General features: G+C 43.6%; 1 protein-coding gene across 3 annotated transcripts in view; it reads left to right on the top strand.

Moving 5' to 3' along the window:
- The window catches only part of CHID1 (chitinase domain containing 1), a 283,479-nt gene extending 265,026 nt beyond the window's left edge, over window positions 1-18,453 (top strand). For 2 of the 3 annotated variants that reach the window (XM_090032444.1, XM_090032443.1), the window contains exons 11-13: window positions 8,298-8,378; window positions 16,722-16,764; window positions 18,198-18,453. In XM_090032444.1, the coding sequence (XP_089888570.1) occupies window positions 8,298-8,378; window positions 16,722-16,764; window positions 18,198-18,296 (223 nt within the window). In that variant the 3' untranslated portion in view covers window positions 18,297-18,453. Of the gene's footprint in view, window positions 1-8,297; window positions 8,379-16,721; window positions 16,765-17,101; window positions 17,139-18,197 lie in introns of all 3 variants that reach the window. The other variant, XM_090032445.1, reaches the window with a different exon arrangement.
- Window positions 18,454-19,151: the final 698 nt, after the last annotated feature.

Here is a 19,151-nt window from a genome sequence, read left to right as displayed (position 1 = left end):
AACATATATTACACACACATGCATTTTGCAGCTCACCAAACATTATGAAGCATGCTGAAAAGGCAGGTACCAGGTCTTCTGGCAGGGGAGGGAGAGAGGGCAGAGGGAGAGCTGCGAGTTACCCCCCTCCTCAAACATAGATGCACACTCTTTTTTGGCAGTGATGAGTGTTCTGCTGCTGGTGGGAGCAAGGAGGTTGTAGCAGTGCCTGCACCTGCACCACCACTACTAACACTACTAACCAGCAGCAGCATAACATTCTCCACCCCAGTTTCAGTTCCCAGTGCCAGAGGAGGAGCTGTATCTGGAAGCAGAAGAGCTGAAAGCCATAGCAAAAGAAATTCTGGAAAAGGATAGTATCATAGAATCAATGAATCGGAAGGGACCTAGACAGATCATCTAGTCCGACCCCCTGCCGTGGGCAGGCAGGAGCACTGGGTGTGGCAGGGGTCATAGGACCCCAGCCAAGTGCTTATCCAGTCTCCTCTTGAAGATCTCCAGGGAAACTGAGAGCACCACCTCCCTGGGCAGCCTATTCCAGGCTCTGGCCACCCTTACCATGCAGTAGTTCTTCCTAATATCTAACCTAAACCTATCCTCCCTCAGCTTGTGGCCGTTGTTTCTGGTGACTCCAAGGAAGGAGGGGGAATCTGATTTGTACTCCACACCCCTCAGAGTTCCCCAAAAGGCAGGTCTGCTTCTCTGGAAGGCACCTCAGAGGAGGTTGTGGAGACAGGTGGCTCAGCTCCTCCTGTTGTTGTGTCTCTGCCTGGTGAGGAGGGGGATAAGGCAAGATCCCCACCCTCAGCCTAGAAGCAGGTGGGTAGTGTAGTGTGGGATCATTTTGAGGTGGCAGATGATCCCAAGCATGCTATCTGCCAGAACGGCCAAAGGCAGATCAGCTGGAGCAAGGAGGTGAAACACTTCACTACCATGGAGATGCTGCTGCATCTCAGGAGGCATCACCCCCTTGCCCTTGTTCCTCCTCAGCCTGGCACCAGTGGGAGTGTGCCCAAAAAGAAGTCCCCTTTTTGCTCCAAAGCCCCCGTCCCCAAGAACCAGAGACAGGCCACCCTGGACCAGTGGGGGAAAGGTGGAGACAAGCTGGGGGCAGATTCTGAACATGAGCGAGATCACCCAGAGCACTGGGGAGATGCTTGCTCTGGATGGCCAGCCCTTCTCTTTTGTTGAGCTTCCAGAGTTCAGGTGGCTAATGGCACTTGTGGCCCCATCATGTCAGGTGCCCACATGCACCACCTTTAGCACGACAGTGGTGCCCTCCCTGTACAAGGCATGCAGGGAGTACTTGAGGGAGAAGCTGTGGAAGGCAGGTCCACAGGTAGCCTTGCACTTCACCTCGGACATCTGAAACAGCTGGGCTGGAGATCACGCCTACCTCTCACTCACAGGGCAGTGGTGCAATCAGTCAGGGCATCAGTGGGCTCTCTTTCAAGCGGAAGTAATGGACAAGTCCCACATGGCGAGGGAGATCACGGTGGCCATGAACCGTATGGTGCAAGGGTGGCTTGATGGGCAGGGCAGGCTCACTTGTGGGTTCATGGTCACCAACAACAGGGCCAGTATGGTCAAGGTGGTGCATGATGCCAACTTTGTTGGCATCCGCTGGTTGGCACACAAGTTCCACCTTGTAGTCAGGGATGCCTTGGAGGGGGACAGGGCTCCTGGTGATGGCACTGCCACTACCAGCCAGCTAATTTTGAAATGCAGGAAGTTGGTGGGCTACTTCCACTGGAGCATCAAGGGGGACAAGATGCTGCGGGACAAGCAGGCAAAGCTGAGCATCCCACAGCACAGAATCATGTAGGATGTGGAGACTCTGTGGAACTCCATGTACCTGATGCTAAAAAGGCTGTGGGAATGGGTGCCATTCATGAGATGGCCTTTGTCAGAGAGATTGAGATCAGCGGCTCCCTTAACAAAACAAAGTGGGATACTATCTCCCAGATACTGTGGTCCTCAAGCCGTTCCTTGAAGCCACTGAGTGCCTCAGTGCTGGCAATATCCTCCTTAGCCAGATGTAGTGAGGGAATTTCAGAGCCAAATGGAGAGCTTCTGGGGGATCAGTGTTCCTGGCTAGGGCAAGCTGTTTTCACTAGAGGTGGAAGCACTGATGAAAGAGCTGAAGGAGGGTATCAAAAAATGGCTAGATCTGTTGCAGTCCAGTACAGTCCACCTGCTGGCAAGCATGTACAACCCAAGGGTGAAAGGGAGCATCTGCAGCAGCAAAACCCTGGATCACTAGATGGAGGTGCTGGTAAAGAGAATCAAGGAGGCAGAATGGCAGGGGTGGGGGGACATGAAAGAGGGGGATACACTTTCCTATGTCAGTACTCCCAACCACAAGCCAATTTCCTCCTCCACAGCCATTGCCAATGTGGGCCAAGGGCATGGTTTCAATTGTTAGGGTCCAGAGGCGCCAGACCCTACCATCAGGCAGGTAGCACAGAGGCCTTGGTGCCTACCTATCTTGCCAAGGACATGGAGGCACTGCACTGTGACCCCTTGGCCAATTGGGCAACCCGCAGCCAGGTGTAGCAGGATCTTGCCATGGTTGCCCAGGAACACCTGTCCTGTCCACCGACCAGTGTTGCAAGTGAGAGGGTGCTCAGCATTGCTGGGGATGTTGTGACACCCCACCACACCTCCTTGGATCCTGGTTTGGTGGAGCAGCTGGTGTTCCTGAAGGTGAACCTCCAAGCTCCATGTGCAGACAGAGTGAGTGCCACCCTCCTCACTCTGCACCTATTTGGTTTTTTTTATTTGCTTTCACAACCTTGAGGTGCAGTGTCCCAGAAACCCCTACACCTATCTCCTTGAAACTTGGCAGGCTTTATGCCCGCAGAAAGGGCTATCATCGCTGCTGTTTTCATCTGGTATAGGTATTTTAGTGATTCCCCATTATAGTCTGTGGTTGAATCAGCGCCGAATCTCTGAAGCCAAATTGGCTGAATCGAATCGGGACAGTGATTCTAATCACTGAATCAAATCATTCTCCCTCTGAATTGGCCAAATCCAAATCCAAAGCAAATAATTGCTGCTTTGCACAGGCCTAGTATTTAGCTGAATTTGCAGATTTATTGGAATCTGACAGGTCATGCTGTAAGCACTTCTGTTATGGCCTTGGACTTGCAACTTCAACCGCATGCCTTAGCACGCGCAACACTTCAGCTCCCCAGGAAGACTAGTAAAGAGATAGGAACAGAAGGGACAGTCTGGGAATGGTAAGAGGTGGAGAAAAAGAGGAAAAGGCTGGGGAGGTGATAGCAGAAAGGGACAGACTGGAAGTGGGGGACAGGGAACAATAGCTGGAGAAGAACGCTGGAGTTGGAAAGGGGCTGGCTAAAGGGAAGGCCAGGCTAAGGGGTAAGTGGCAGTATGTGTAACCACTAGAGAATGCTCCCTTCCAGAATAGGAATAAACTCCCAAACCGTAACATTCTGCTGCTGTCTGGAACAAAACTTACCATCAAATGCATTCGTCCTTCCCTTGGTGACAAGTCCAAATAGTAGTTGGCTGTAACTCTCCATCACTTGCTCAATTAGCTCTAGTAGTAGAGGCATGTGCTGTGGATCTGAAGGTTCCCTGCAGCTGATCCATTTGGAGTCTTTTTGGTGCTGTATGTTGGGATTTTGATTTTGCATTTTTTTAAACTAAGCAGATTATACACTGAAAAAACTTTTTAAAATATTGGTTGACACATCAAGCACTCAGACTAGGAATTGATTGAATTAAAGTTACCCAATATTTGCTGCCTCACAAATTCACACTGTGCTTTCCTCAAGACACCTTCCTAATTTAGTGAGTAGGGTAGGGTAGACTCTGGGGATGAATTTGTGTTGTGTAGGGAATAAAACTGTTGTCTGCAAATCCTGCTGCCTTATTTGTTTCAAAAGATGTATAGCAAACCTAGGGAGGAAGAACCAGCAGCATACCTACAGGCTAGGGAACTCCCTTCTTGTCAGCACAGAGGCAGAAAAGGATCTTGGAGTCACTATTGATTCCAAAATGAACATAGGCCGGCAGTGTGGGGAGGCAGTCAGGAAGGCCAACCACACCTTTCATGCATCCACAGATGCCTCACGAGTAGGTCCAAGGAGGTGATCCTCCCCCTCTATGCAACACTGGTCAGGCCACAATTGGAGTACTGTGTCCAGTTATGGGGATCACACTTCAGGGGGGATGTGGACAGCATAGAGAGGGTCCAGAGGGCCACTTATGATCAAGGGGCAGCAGGGCAGGCCCTACGAGGAGAGGCTATGGGACCTGAACCTGTTCAGCCTCCACAAGAGAAGGCTGAGAGGGGATCTGGTGCCCATCTATAAATTGGCCAAGGGAAAGCAGCAGGCAATGGGGAGTCCCTGTTCCCCCGAGCACTACAGGGAGTAACAAGGAATAACGGCCATAAGTTGATGGAGAGTAGATTCAGGCTAGACATCAGGAGGCGCTACTTCACTGTCAGGGCAGCTAGGATCAGGAACCAATTTCCAAGGGAAGTGGTGCTGGCTTCTACCCTGGGGGTCTTCAGAAGGAGGCTGGATAATCACCTTGCCAGAGTCGTTTGACCCCAGCATCCTTTCCTGCCCATGGCAGGGGGTCAGACTTGATGATCTGCTCAGGTCCCTTCCAACCCTACCTACTATGAAACTATGAATAAGGCAGAGGATTGGAGGAAGAGAGGGGCTGGTCTCTGCATTAGGGTACTTGAAGAAAGCCTGTCCCTGTCTGTATTACAGGTGCTGTGGTACTGAATATCTCACTTCAGCCAAACTTTTCATGGATAACCTCACTGTGGTCTCCCAACTTGAGACATCTGAAACTTGATTTGCAGAAGCATTGAGCACTCCCAACTGCAACTGAAGACAATGGGAACTAAGCTTTGAGCATGCCATTTTAAAGGGGTTTCTTGAGCGTTTTATAGTGTTCCATTATAAATAAGGTCCTTTGTGCTTCTTGTTGGGCATACATATTTGTGCCTTAAATTTGTGCCTCCTTCCCCCCATCTCTAAAGCAAGGGTAATAGCACAAACTTTCAGGATGTTGGGAAGATAAACTGGGTTTTTAGTTGTAGCTGTGTTCGTCTAAGGACATAGTCAGGCAAGGTTCTTTGACTAGATGTGATATCTTTTATTCTGTCTAATAAAAGATATCACAATCTACTCAAAGAATCTTGCCTGCCTTGTGAAATTAAATGAATTTTTGGGCAACATTGTGTTGATCAGTGCCTTAGAGAAGTCCAAGAAAAAAACAACCCCCACCCACAGCTTCACAGGCAGCCCGTTGCCTCCACTGCCCACCCTAACCTTCCTCCCAGATGGACATGCCACATGGGCAGTCCCTCTCCTCCGCTGCACACACAGCTCAGCTCCTTCCCTTGATGAACATGCAGCACAAGCACCCCAGAACCCCCTGCCACTGTGCCACCCCAGGGTGGAGGAACCTGAAGACCCAGCCACCCTCTGCAGAAAGAGAAATAGGGGGAGCAGCAGATGGGTAGTATCCTGCAGGTGGCATATTAAGCCTTTGTGAGCCACCAGTTGGATAGCCCTGATCTATGAATTTCTTCTGGCTATACAGCTCACCATAAATGTACAAATCTGTGAAAGTTGCCATGTGTCCTGTCTGTGCATATGCTGACCATTCTTTAATTCTGTCGGGATTTTTAGCAAAGAATTTAGAATTTCTTGTTCTAATATCCCATGCAGAAAGGGCAAACTGTGTGCCAGCAGGAGGCTTGGCTAGTAGCACGCTCTTCTCTGAGGTGTATCTGAACCCACATCATAAACCAGAACTCTTACTCTTAATGCTACTGAGGCTGCAGACACAGAATGGAGCACCGTGTCAAGCGCGGTCCATGAATTTTAAACAGGAAAATGAGATAGTTTCTGCCTATCCGTGTTTGATAATTGTCTCCAGGCCAGTTCACGATTCTGTGCACTCTTTGTGAAAAGAGGTCAAGAACCTTAGTCGGGTACTACCTGTCAATGAAAAGTTTCAGTGCTCGGGGTGCTGCATGCATGCTGCACCTGCTGAGAAGTAATAGCTGCTACGGCACAATGTGTTTGCCAGCACAGACACTGAAGTACTGCACTCAAACTCATTTTGTGAAGCAGCTGAAGACAGCTTAAACATGAAATGCACCGTATAAATCTAAAATTCTTGTCTCTGCTCAGAGTGGCATTTGAATCATAAAGTGACTGTTTACCAACACAACTGAGCAAAACCGCAGCTGAGGGTTGAAAATATTCCATTTTCAATGGAATGCTGTAATTGCATTCGTAATAATAAGAAAGGAGAGAATAAATCTTTATCACATTCAAATAAGTTTCCTTTTTTTTTTTCTTTTTACATGTATAGTCTGATGATATTTCAGGATGAACAGGGTCAGGATAATGGTTGATGGAAATCAGTTATACCGGGTTTAGCTTGAAGATGGAAACTTTTCATTTAAAAATAAAAAGATTTAAAGTGTAATTTATTCCTGTGAATGTTATCACGAGGAGGAGAATTTTGCCTATAATGAGACTTATGTTATAGAAGAGCTGGTTTTAATCAACCTTGCAGAAATAGAAAGATAAGTCTTAAATAATGCTACCTTAGAATCATATTGTTGCCTGCTGAGTTATTTCCAGGTACAACCATAAAGCAATGCATTGCCAAGTGGGATTGGGTTCAAATCATTGATTCGGTTTATCAGAAGAACGCTCTGCTTTCCTTTGGGAGATGACAGAAAGCCCACTAATGTCCAGTCAGGAAAGATACGAATAGAGTTAAAGTCAATCTTCCACCTAGAGAAAGGGAAGCTTTATACACAAGCGGCAGGTTGGCATGCTTAAGAGAGAAAGTTGTTGATGATTTTTATACCACCCCTGTTACTGTAGTATCTGAGTACCTCACAGTCTTTTAACTTATTAATGCTCATAGCACTCTAATGAGGTAGGAAGTACTGCTGTTGCCATTTTACAGTAGAAAAACCGAGGCACACAGAGATGAGGTTTTTGCCTACATGTGGAATTTATTGCAAAGTCAGCTAGGTTATGAATTTACAAGACAATAGCTACTGCGAACTGACTCTTCCCAGGTTCACTCACATAACATCATGTCAGTGGCCACGTTTACACGAGACGCTGACTGTGCAGTAGCTCGTTACTACTGCGCGGCAGCGTCACGTGACACAAAGTGTGATGTGGTGCTACTGCACGGCAGTAACAAATTAGTGCACAGTCAGTGTTACCTAAAAGCTGTTCAGCGACACTGCTACAGAGTAACTCTGGTTACTGCACAATCACTTGGTATTTGTGTATGCAAGTGAGAGACAGTTTGCTCCAATTCCAAAGTAGGAAAGTGAAGTAAGCTACTGCACACTAAGACTGGCCACATGGGGTGTTAGTGCAGAGTAGCTAGTTTGTCTGTAAATTCATTTCCTAGCTTACCACATGTTAACTTCCCCATGCAGAGAAGTCCTAAGTGATTTGCCAAGGTCATATAGGCTGTGTGGTGGAGCAGGAAATAGCCTGGGACTTGGGAGCCCAGGCTCAAACACCCTAACATCTGTCTTCTATGAATAAAAAAATCCATCTTGAATGTACATAGGTAGGTAGTTAGCTGTGTTAGCCCGAAGTCAGGCAGAAAGCAGAGTAGAGAGACTTTATAGATGAACTAAATCAGAGATGGATAAGTTTTTGCCAACCCAAGCATCTGATGAAGTGAGATACAATAAGTGAACTGGGCAGCATAAAGTAAAAATGTGTTTTCCACAATTCCCAAGCTAAGGAGAAATGCAGCACACACGTAAGCTGCCTATTTCAAAAGACCTAGCTAAGCTTTTTATGAAACAGCTTTATTCAGCATCTACCAGTGACATGTAATATTGAATCTTGTTGGTGTGGTGGCCTAGAGATGTGTCTTGCATACTGTCAACTGGAAGAAATGAGTTCAAATCCCTGATTTAAGTGTCCTAGAAACACTCCACAAGGACATTTGAGCACCACAGTGGGTAAGCTACAGCAGAACCAAATGTGAAAATACACATCTGAATACATTCCTGTTTCTTTAAAAAATATACAGACTTGGCAATCTGCATAACTGGCTTAAAAATATTATTTGTGACTGATGCATCCAGCTGCTGGCAGGAGGATATCACTGAGTAAACTGTTCAACCTGTTCTATAAACCTTGCATGAGCATGGGTAAAATAGCTCTTTTTTAAAAATTGATTGTTTAACTTTGTAAGTGTTCTGAAAAGAACTGTAATTCTGTACTTGTGATTTTAATTTACAGGTACATTGAAACCCTGAAGGAACACAAACCAAAAATCATTTGGGATGAACAAATAGCTGAACATTATTTTGAATACAAGAAGTGAGTTGCGGTCTTTCCTTACTGTTCTGTGTATATTTGGGGGCATGGTTCAGTAAACACTGAATTGCTGGCTAACTAGAACGTGTGATCAAATTCAGTATACTGAGAGTCTCCCATTTGTCAACTGTGTCAACAGTTAATAGGAAAGAGGGTTTCAGGGAACCAAAATAAGCCAGGCAAGGGTGAATGAAATAATAAATGTAGCTAAAACAAGCTTTAGTCTCAGACGGCACCAGGTAAGATCTTTAGAAGTATGTTGGAATGGTAAGATATCTCTGCTCAAGATACCTGTTAAGTATCAGTTAGCTGAAAAGTCTGAGCCAAAGAGTGGCCTTTAAGTATGACTGGAAGCAAAACAAAATAAAAAATCTAAGCAAAGTCTTAGAAAAATCAGAATTTGACAGATAAGCCTTAAGATTAGGTAAACAGCAGACTTAGATATAGCCGAAATAGGATGGGCTCAGAGAAGAATGGTGAAAATGAAGAAACAAAGCTATCTCCATGCAAACTAAGTAGAACAGAACTACTTCCATTAAAAAGAACATCAAGAGCTTAAAAGACAATAAGCTTTTTGTCATTCATTAAAAGACAGTCATTCATTAAAAGACAATGAAGACTGTTGTGCTTTCTCATAATAGGAGAAACAAACAGCTCTTAATTAAAAGTAAAAAGATTATCATCAGAATTTTGATACCCCCTGGTTCATTACCCTTGTAATAGATCATCACTTGTGAACATATCTCCTCTTTTGGCAAAGGCGTGGTAAACACATTTTCAAATTTGTACTACTTTTACAAATTTTCATATAGTATTTTTAATATAGTTTAATACAAAGCATCTGCATTGTTCAAATTACATGGACAACATACTATCCTTGCATATAAAATGCTTATAAGGACATAAGAACTGCTATTTACTGGATGAGGCCATAGATCCATCTTGCTCAGGATCCTTTCACAGAGGGGCAAAGAGTGGATGCTGCAAGGGAGAGTGAACTGGGTATAACCAGGGTTTTTTCCATTGTTCCTCTAACTTGCAGCCTCCAGCATTAAAGGTATTGGAAGTTCTAATTCAAAGGCTGTATCCCCAACTCGCATGCTCAATACTTACTGATGCCCTTTTTGTCCAAGAATTTCTCCAATTCTTGTCCCTTTTTGAGCCTGGCTAAACTGTCATTTTCCACAACATGTGGTGGCAATGAGTTTGATGCTTCAATTACATGCTGTGCAAAAAAGAACTTCTTTTTGTTAGTTTTAAACTTGCTACCTAATAATTTCATTTTGTAACCCCTAGTTCTTGGATTCTGAGAGACAGTAAATAATAAATCCCTATTTACTTTCTCCTCACCATTTAGAATTTTATAAACCTTTATTATGCCTTCCCTCAAATGTCTCTTTTCCAAACCGAACAGGCCTCTTTAATTTCAGCCCATATGGAAGGCCCTCCATATCACTAATCGGGCACAGTGTTCAAGGTGTGGATGCACCATGGATTTATAAAAGGGCATAATGATACTTTCAGTTTTGTTTACAATTCCCTTCTTAATAATCCCTAACATTTTGCTTGCCTTTTTGATGGTTGCTGAGCACTGAGCTGATGTCTAGTGAACTGTCCACAATGACTCCCAGATCTTTCCTGTGCAAAAGCAACTAATGTAGAGTGCATCATAGTATAGGTATAGTTTGGTTTATTTTTACATAGGTGCATCACTTTACTCTTATCTACACTGAATTTCATCTGCCATGTAGTTGCCATTTCATTCAATAATGGCAGATCCTTCTGTAGTTCCTCACAGTCCACCTTGGTCTTTTACCACTTTGAATAATTTTGTCATCTGCAAATTTGGCCACCTTGCTATTCGCCTCCTTTGCTACATCATTTATAAATTAAACAGCACTGGTTGCAACACAGATACTTGGGGGGAACCCTGCTGTTTACTTCTTTCCATCCTGAAAACTGAACATTTATACTTACTCTTTGCTTTTTATCTTTAAGCCAGCTTCTAATCCACAAGAGCATGCTTCCTGTAAACCCATGGCTACCTAATTTAGTTAAGAGCCTCTGGTTGCAGATCTTATCAAAGGCTTTTTGGAAGTCCAAATATACATTTTCAGCTGGATCACCCCAATCCACCTGCTTACTGACACACTCAGAGAACTCTAATAGGTTGGTGAAGCATGATTTCCCTTTGACAAAGCCATGTTGATAACTTCCCAGCAAGTCATGTTCATCTATGTGCCGAACAATATATTTTTTTATTATTATTATTATTATTTTTTTCTACCAGTTTTTCAGGAAGAGAAGTTAGGCTTACCAGCATGTAGTTTCCTGCATCCCCTCTAGAGCCTTTTTTAAGCTATAGGAGTCAAATTTGCAACCTTAGCTGATGCTGGCCTGGTCTGGGGGCTGATGGTGTATTCCCAGGTGTACCTTTTTCTGCTGAAAACCAAAATTTCTGTGGCATCTCTCTGATCAGTTGAAAAATCAACCCTATTTGATTTGATGCAGTCCTTGATGCAGAACTGGAATGTAATCCTTCTGTGGACAACTGGTTGTTTTGTTCAATTCCCCACTCCCACCAGCACGTTCTCTCTCTCTCTTCTCTCCTCTCCCCTGTAACTAAGGCAGTAACTAATGGGCTGAAATATTTGTTTGGAACTCTGAATCCAGCATTTTCACTTTATTAATTAAATCCCCATTGTAGCTACAAATTCTGAATTTCTCTTGCATTGTTAGACATCTTTGCTTCATACCTCTTACCAGAACTCAGTAATATTTACTGATTTGTTCACTTCTTCTCTTAATTCTATAAGAAGGAGGGCTGGGATTTGTCATCTCTCCTTGTGAGTTTTCAAGCATCCTGGTTTGACTTTACTTTGCGTATGTCAAATGATATCACGGTTCTTTTTATCACTTGAAAGTCAATAGAATCATGATCCATGTCTACCTGCCTCCACTGTGAAGTCCAGTTGGAGACTCAGTCATAGACAGGCTACTTCTAATACAATTTCCTTTTCAGCTGACTATGAAGACTTGCTCTGAAAACGTAAACCATATAATCATAGAAAATTAGGGTTGGAAGGTACCTCGGGAGATCATCTAGTCCACTGTTTCTCAACCTTTTTTGTACCAGGACCCATTTGTAAACATTGATGGCCAGTTCCTACCCACTGCCCCCTGCCCTTAGCCCCTCAGTGTGTGAGGCAAGTGGTGGTGTGTGTGAGGCATGGGGGGTCCCAAGCAGCCCCTTGCAGCCTGGAACTATGCCAGCCTGCAAGGGAAAAGGAACAGTTTCCCACATTTTTCTCCTTTAAAGAATAATTCATTTTAAAAGTTTTTTGATCCATTTTAAAATGTGTTTGCAACCCTTCCATATATTCTTGTGACCCACTTTTGGGTCACAGATTGAAAGATGCTGATCTACATGGATCCTGGTTTTCTCTGATTTTAAAAAACCCCCAATTTTTGGTTTAAAAAAAAGTAACCCCAAATCCACATTTTTCCATGATGTAAACAAAGCGCCACCAATATATAGATAGATATATAGTAATGTTTCATTTTAAATAAGGAAAAATGTGGATTTAGGGTTACTTTTTTAAAACAGAAAATAAGAGATATTTTTAAATCAGAAAAACCAGAATCCGTGTTGATCTAGTTCAACCGCCTGCTCAAAGCAGGACCATCTCCAACTACATTGTTCCAGTCAGGGCTTCATCAAGTCAGGCCTTAAAAACCTCCTAGGTTGCAGATTCCACCAAAACTCTGGGTAACCTGTTCCAGTGGTTCACCACCCTCCTAGAAGGAAAGTTTTCCTAATATCCAACTTAAGCTTCCCTTGCTGTAACGTGAGATCATTGTTCCTTATTCTGTCATCTGCCACCACTGAGAACAGTCTGGTTCCATCCTCTTCAGATAGGTGAAGGTTGCTATCAAATCCCCTCTCAGTCTCCTCTTCTGCAGACTAAATAAGATCAGTTCCATAAGCCTCTCCTCATAAGTTATGTGTCCCAGCATCCAAACCATTTTTGTTACTCTCCGCTGGATTCTCTCCAATCTGGTCATCTCCTTTCTATAATGAGGGGCCCAAAATTAAACAGAGTACTTCGGATGTGGTCTCACCAGTACAGAATAGAGGAGAATAGTTACTTCCCTCAATCTGCTGGCAATGCTCCTACTAATGCAGCCCAGTATGCCATTAGCCTTCTTGGCAACAAGGGCACACTGCTGATTCGTATCCATCTTATTGTCCGCTGTAACCCCCAGGTCCTTTTCTGCAGAGCTGCTGCTTATTCAGTTGGTCCCAAGCCTGTAGCAGTGCATGGGATTTTTCCATCCTAAGTGCAGGACTTTGCACTTGTCCTTGTTGAATCTCACAAGATTTCTTTTGGCCCAATCCTCCAATTTGTCTAGGTCACTGAATTTTAGCCTTACCATGCAGTGCATGTACTACACACCTCAGCTTAGTGTCATGCGTGAACTTGCTGAGGGTGCAATCCATCCCATCTTCCAGATTGTTAATGAATATATTGAACAAAACCAGCCTCAGGACTGACCCCTGGGGCACTCCACTTGATACTGACTGCCCACTAGACATTGAGCCCGACAACCCAGCCCGCTTTATATCCACCTTACAGCCCATTAATCCAACCCATACTTCCTCAGCTTGCTTGCAAGAATGCCATGGGAAACAGTATAAAAAATCCTGCTGAATTCAAGGTATAATACATCTACTGCTTTCCTCACATCCACAGAGCCAGTTATCAGGCAGTCAGGTTCAGGCATGACTTGTCCTTGGTGAATCCCATGCTGACTGTTCCTAATCAGCTTCTTCTCCTCTAAGTGCTAAGAAATTGATTTTTTGAGGATGTGCTCCATGTTTTTTCTGGGGACTGAGGAGAGGTTGACTGGTCAAGAGTTCCCTTGATCCTCCTTCTTCCCTTTCTTAAAAATGGGTACTATATTTGTCCTTTTCTAATTGTCCAGGACCTCCCCCAATCACCGTGAGTTTTCATAGATAATCACCAGTGGCTCTGCAATCACGTCAGCCAACTCCCTCAGCACCCTCAGATGCACTGCATCCAGCCCCAGAGACTTGTACATGTAGAGCTTTTCTAAATAGTCCCTAACCTGTTTTTTCACCACTGAGAGCTGCTCACCTTCTCCCCAAACTGTGCTGCCAGGTGCAGTAGTCTGGAAGCTGACCTTGCCTGTGAAAACCAAGGTAAAAAAGGCATTGAATATTACAGCCTTTTCGTCATCATCTGTTGTTAGGTTGCCTCCCCCATACAGTAAGGGGCCTACACTTTCCCTAACCTTCCTCTTTTTGCTAACATAGTTGTAGAAACCCTTCTTCTTACCCTTCACATCCCTTGCTAGCTGCAACTCCAGTTGCACTTTGGCCTTCCTGGCTTCATGCCCAAGTGTAACAGGGAACCCTAGCCCTGTTACTAAGAGGTAGGGCCACCCCCTTAAGACCCAAGTCTATAAGAACACCAGGCACCAGGAGGGTAGGGGTTAATAGCTCAACCACCCAGGTCAGTCAGCTGACAGGAAGAGGATAGACCTCTGGGTACATATAAACCCCAGGGCTGAGGCTGGCAAGAAGAGGTCTCTGGCAAGTGGCCGGGGAAGAGAGCTCCTGCACAGCAGAACTACTCAGGAACACTGTGGCTGCTGGCCAGACCGTTGCTATGGCTAATGAGGCTCCAGGAGACTACAAGGTACCCAGAGCTGGGAGGTACTCAACAATCAAGGAGCAGTTTGGGGTTTTTAAGGAGCCAGAGTGTGGCTTGTAGGATTTGTGTTACGTTATAGCCCAGGGGCTCATATTTATGTTGTTGTTTTATCCGGTGGACTGGGCTGAGGCTACTGGAGGAGGAGGAGGCCTCGTTGGGGCACACTACTGTGCAAAGCCCTAGTGCCAAGGGGCACAGCAACAGGGGGGTGATCAGACCCCAGAGCTAGGGGGCACAGCGACAAGGGGTTATCAGACCCCAGCGCCAGGGGGAGCAGCAATAGGTGGTGCTCAGACCCCAGTGCCAGGAGGCGCAGGGACAGGGGGCAGACCCCAGTACCAAGAGGCACAGCAACAGGGGGTGGGCAGACCCCAGCACTAGGTGGGATGCAGCACTGGGAGCACGGCAACAGGGAGTGAACCAATCCAATGCCCTGGGGCACAGGTCAACATTTATATACCATCTGTGAGGCATGGGCCACTGGGTAGGGGAGGCTTGGAGCAGTGGATAGAGACCCCTAGCATTGGGGTAGTAAATGGGCAGCCTTCCACCTGAGTAACATTATAATTATTGTTCCATCAAGGTGTGGCAGACGAGATAGGCGGGTGGGTAGCCCAGAGACACAGGGTCAGGCCTACATTAGACAGACCCGGGGATGGACCCCTGTCATACTGAGCAATTTTCTTATACTCCTCCCAAGTTGTTTGTCTAAGCTTCCACTTCTTTTAAGCTTTCTTTTTGTGGTTAAGCTCACCAAAGTGTTCTCTCCTAAGCCAAGTATGTCATTTGCCACATTTGCTATTCTTCCTGCACAGCGGGATGGTTTGTTCCTGTGCCTCAGTAAGGTTTCTTTAAAATACAATGGTATTTTACAAATCTGATGTCCTGTACTTGAATGGTGGGTTCCTTTGTGTTTCCACATAACCTTCTTCCTGAGTGACACCTGGCAAAGCAAATTCGATGAAGGAAAACTTTATCAATGCTGCATAGCCTAACTTTAAAATCTCATCTTGTGAATTCTTATCTGTGAACCTCCTGGAAGGGAGATTGATGCAATGAGTACATTGGGCCTGAAAATCTGTCTTCCCCTGACTACCTTCTATATGCCTGATTGGCAGCATTGAAGATCAACCTGTCTGCGTGGGTTCAGTTGAGTTAAAGGAAAGGAATATCTAAGAGAATACTTTTTCCATCACTACTTCCCTTTTACAGAGGTCTAGCTAGACTGAATGTTAATGGTATCCTGTGCAGAAAATACATTTCATTTGTGAAACTCCTAACCTGAAATATCTTTGTGTCTGCAGTTCCCAAGAAGAGATCCACTTAAATACAAAAACACCAAGAAATCAGATGATAAATCATTAAATGGCATATGATAATTTGTGTAACAGCCAAAATCAAAGGTTGCTACTGTAAATCACTGTCAAAGCTGTCTTCCTCGATTCTTCTTCAGATTATGTCCCTGTGTGCATTCCACTGTGGGCACACACATTCCCAAGATCAGAGATGTTGAGCACGCTAGCTGCCTTGCATACTAGTCCAAGGGTGTACAGGCCAGTGTGAAAGAAACCCTCATTCCAGTTCCACCATCTCCCTGTCTGAGATGGAGCGCAGTGTCCACAGCTTGCTTAGTCTGCTTCTACTCCTTTCGGGGAATACAGTCAAACTTTAGACTTAGATCACTGTTTTAGCGTATAGTTTAGTATCATTTTGTGTATTTTAGGGATTGAGGGAGACCTTTAATTTAGTTCTTCCCATCCCTCCTTTTTATTCCCCCCTACCCTGTGTCCACCTTTCAACTACACACACTCTTCAGTCAGGGACCAAAAGGCCAGGTCTCCTTTCCACCACCTCCAGTCATGAAGCTGTGCCTGAGCTAGCTTCAGGGGATACTTAGAGGGATCAGCCAAAGCCAGAAGTTCCAAGCAAGCAACTCCCTTGTGGGGGATCTGCGACAGCAGATCCTGCACTACTCTATATTGTCTCACTTTGGTGCACCAAGACAGAGAAGGTGCATGCACAGACTGAACAAATAGCTGGCAAAAATCTCTGATCTCAGACATACAGGGCCAAATTCCTTTCCGGCTATAAGTAAACTTAGGTGCCTAAATATAAACTGATAATACAAGAAATGGGGAAGTCCTCCTTATTGTCCTCACTGTTCTTTTTGTGACTCAATCTTAATGGTCATATGATAGTGTGTTATAGAAGCAGATGCATTCATGGATTTTTAGGAATTTGAAGAGGGTGGAGTGGAATCACAATTAGATGCTTAAGTCCATTTAGATGCACAACAGGTAGAGTAGAATCTGGCCTATGGAGTGCATGCATACCTACAGTTACCACAATGTACCTACTTACCACAAGTGAGAAAATTACCTTTCTTGGCTCTTAGATTAGTAATCATTGTGTGCCAACAGCACTGTGTTCCCTTATCTTAGAGCCAATAAAACTTCAGTAAAAAGTTCATAGTATTTTATAACACCAACTGCATTTTTTCTTCTTTTCTGGAAATAATGGAACTGTCTTGAAATTTAATTAAATCTACCAACTCCAGTATTATAAATGCAAATGATTTTCTTTTCTTTTCTTTTTTTTTTTTGTGCAGAAGTAAAGGAGGAAAGCACGCAGTCTTCTACCCAACATTAAAGGTATGTACCTATGCCCCCTCTTCAAATGAGAGGGGGATAAGAGAAGAAGAAAGGGTAGGTAGGCAATATCTGTTTTGAAGAGCTCTCTGCCAGTTCTTGCAATGGTGACAATACCAATATGTATCTATATAAAGGGGGAAAGTCTAGATAGATAGATAGATATAGATTGCAGGTGTATTGATCACCATGTTTAAATTTGTTCTTGCTAGAGCCAGGCCAGTGTTAAAACAATGACAGAAGACATTTTGGCAAATCCCAAGGCAGATGCACCTTTGTAATAGTGAACTGTGCAGAAAGTTGCCATTTTATATTCTCCTTTTATATTCTCCTTTTGCAGAATGTTTTTAATATCATGCTGCTGCAGTATCATCTGAGTTAGGTGCATAATTTCTTTAAATTATTTTGAGTAATCATTCCCTTGCGAATAACAGATACTCTACTATGGTGATTTGTGCATTTTTAAATGCATAAGTATATTTTTCCTTCTAGTCTCAACAGGTTGGAACGAAAGGTTTAAAGAGATTTCTATGCTGAGGCAAAGATGAAAGATTGTTCACATAAAAGCAATTACATTGACTAATACCACTCTAAATTATTCCCCTTTCACACTGCAGTTTATTCCACTGCTTAATTCTTTACGTAGAGGGAACATGTCCACTCAGACCTGGTCCCATTCAAATACAGTAGAAAGCAGCCACAAATTCCAAAAGCCAGCAGATGTGTCCATGATTTTTTTCCAGTCCCTGTGGGAAGATTTTTAAGCATTTCCCTATAATGCTAGCAATTCAAAGATTGCTGCTTTGCTCTTGTGCAGGAGACTCTAAAGGTAAAAATAAGCTGGCTAAAAAAAAAGCTGTTTTGATTTTAAAATTCTAGTAAAGTAAAAAACAGACCATTGTTAAATAATTTTTCTTTCAATAACCTAAAGTGCTGATCATAACATAAGGAAATTTATTTAATACTAATCTCACAGTATCTTTTTAAAATGTAATTTTCTGCATGAGACATAAGACTTGAGGCTGAGAGAGGGGCAGAATGGGTTGGATATAGAAGACAACTTCTTATAAACACCGATCCCTTTGGCATTTGGCAAGTTGCATTCATTGTCTTCAGCAGTAGTCTTTCTTTACCCTTGTGAAGCCTTCTGGGGGAGTTGAAATTGTGTGTGACAGGATTTTCAGAGGGTGTATTATAACACTGTGTAAATGATAACTCAGATTAAAACAATGCAGTATGTAGCTTTGTTTACTTCTGTGCTGTTCATTTAATCAACTGATTTCTTAGTGGCCAGTGAATTATTTCAGGCTTTGCAGCATCTGCTTCTAAGAAGCAAATGTTTTTAAAAACTGATCATGCATTACTTCTGAAGCTACAAAAAAGGAGAATTGTTTGTACTCGGTAAAACCTAATTATCTTATGTATCCTTTTCTTAGTCCATCCAACTGCGCTTAGAATTAGCAAAGGAATTGGGCACTGGAATATCCATCTGGGAGCTGGGACAAGGCCTGGATTATTTTTATGACCTACTTTAAAATAAACGACCTGGGAAAGACTTTATTTGCTGAGATTGCTTCATCAATTACTTGGGGGGATTTTTGGGAGAAGTTTTTTAAAAAAAATACTGGGTTTTGTAATTTATAATAAATCTGTATTAAATTTGCATTTTCCCAATAAATAAGATGTTCTGAACTACCGTATGGATTGCAACATGTGGTTTTATTCAAGAAAATACATATCTCTGGAAACATACCTTTACCATCATTACAGTGTACCACCACTAGGAAAATACTAAGAGTTCTTACCATTTTCACGAATGAATACCGATAGTTTGTACTTTCTAACCCAGGTTTAAGATGGAGATTTCTCAAATGAGAACTAATAATTACAGAAGTAGGTAGGCAGACCCACCTGTCAGGTTTGTGTGTGGTAAATGAGATGCCTTGTATGCTTCTTGTAGCATAACTCATTTGTAAACAAAAATTAGCCTTGCTATGGTATATAAAAGCAAAGTATGATATGTAAAAATAAGTAAAGCATAACACAGAGGTGGGCAGGGAGGGGAAGGAGGAGGAGGATGGACACGGTTCCTCCAGGCTGGCAGAAGTTCATACACTGTGTTAACTCTTTGTTTTTTTATTTTTAGGAAACCCATAAGTAGGTCAGGGTCATGGCAATGTCAACTCCAGACTTTTTTTTACTTCACTTGCACACCAGAGTAATGCCATGGTTTCTGTTTTATCCTTAAGCTGCTTCATGGTGTGCTTTGTAATATTTAGTAGCCGTGCATTCTCTGTTAGTTATTAGTCTGTGGGCAACATAATATTTAGCACCAATCTTTAAAAGTGTTCTTGGAAAGTAGATTCTGTAAAATGACTATGCATTTGTTA

Source organism: Crocodylus siamensis, chromosome 2, assembly GCF_052110815.1.
Source record: "Crocodylus siamensis isolate JL-2025a chromosome 2, ASM5211081v1, whole genome shotgun sequence".
Classification (NCBI taxonomy): Eukaryota; Metazoa; Chordata; order Crocodylia; family Crocodylidae; genus Crocodylus; species Crocodylus siamensis.
The sequence above is the reverse complement of the archived record's forward strand: the minus strand, read 5'-3'. Positions and strand labels throughout refer to the sequence as shown.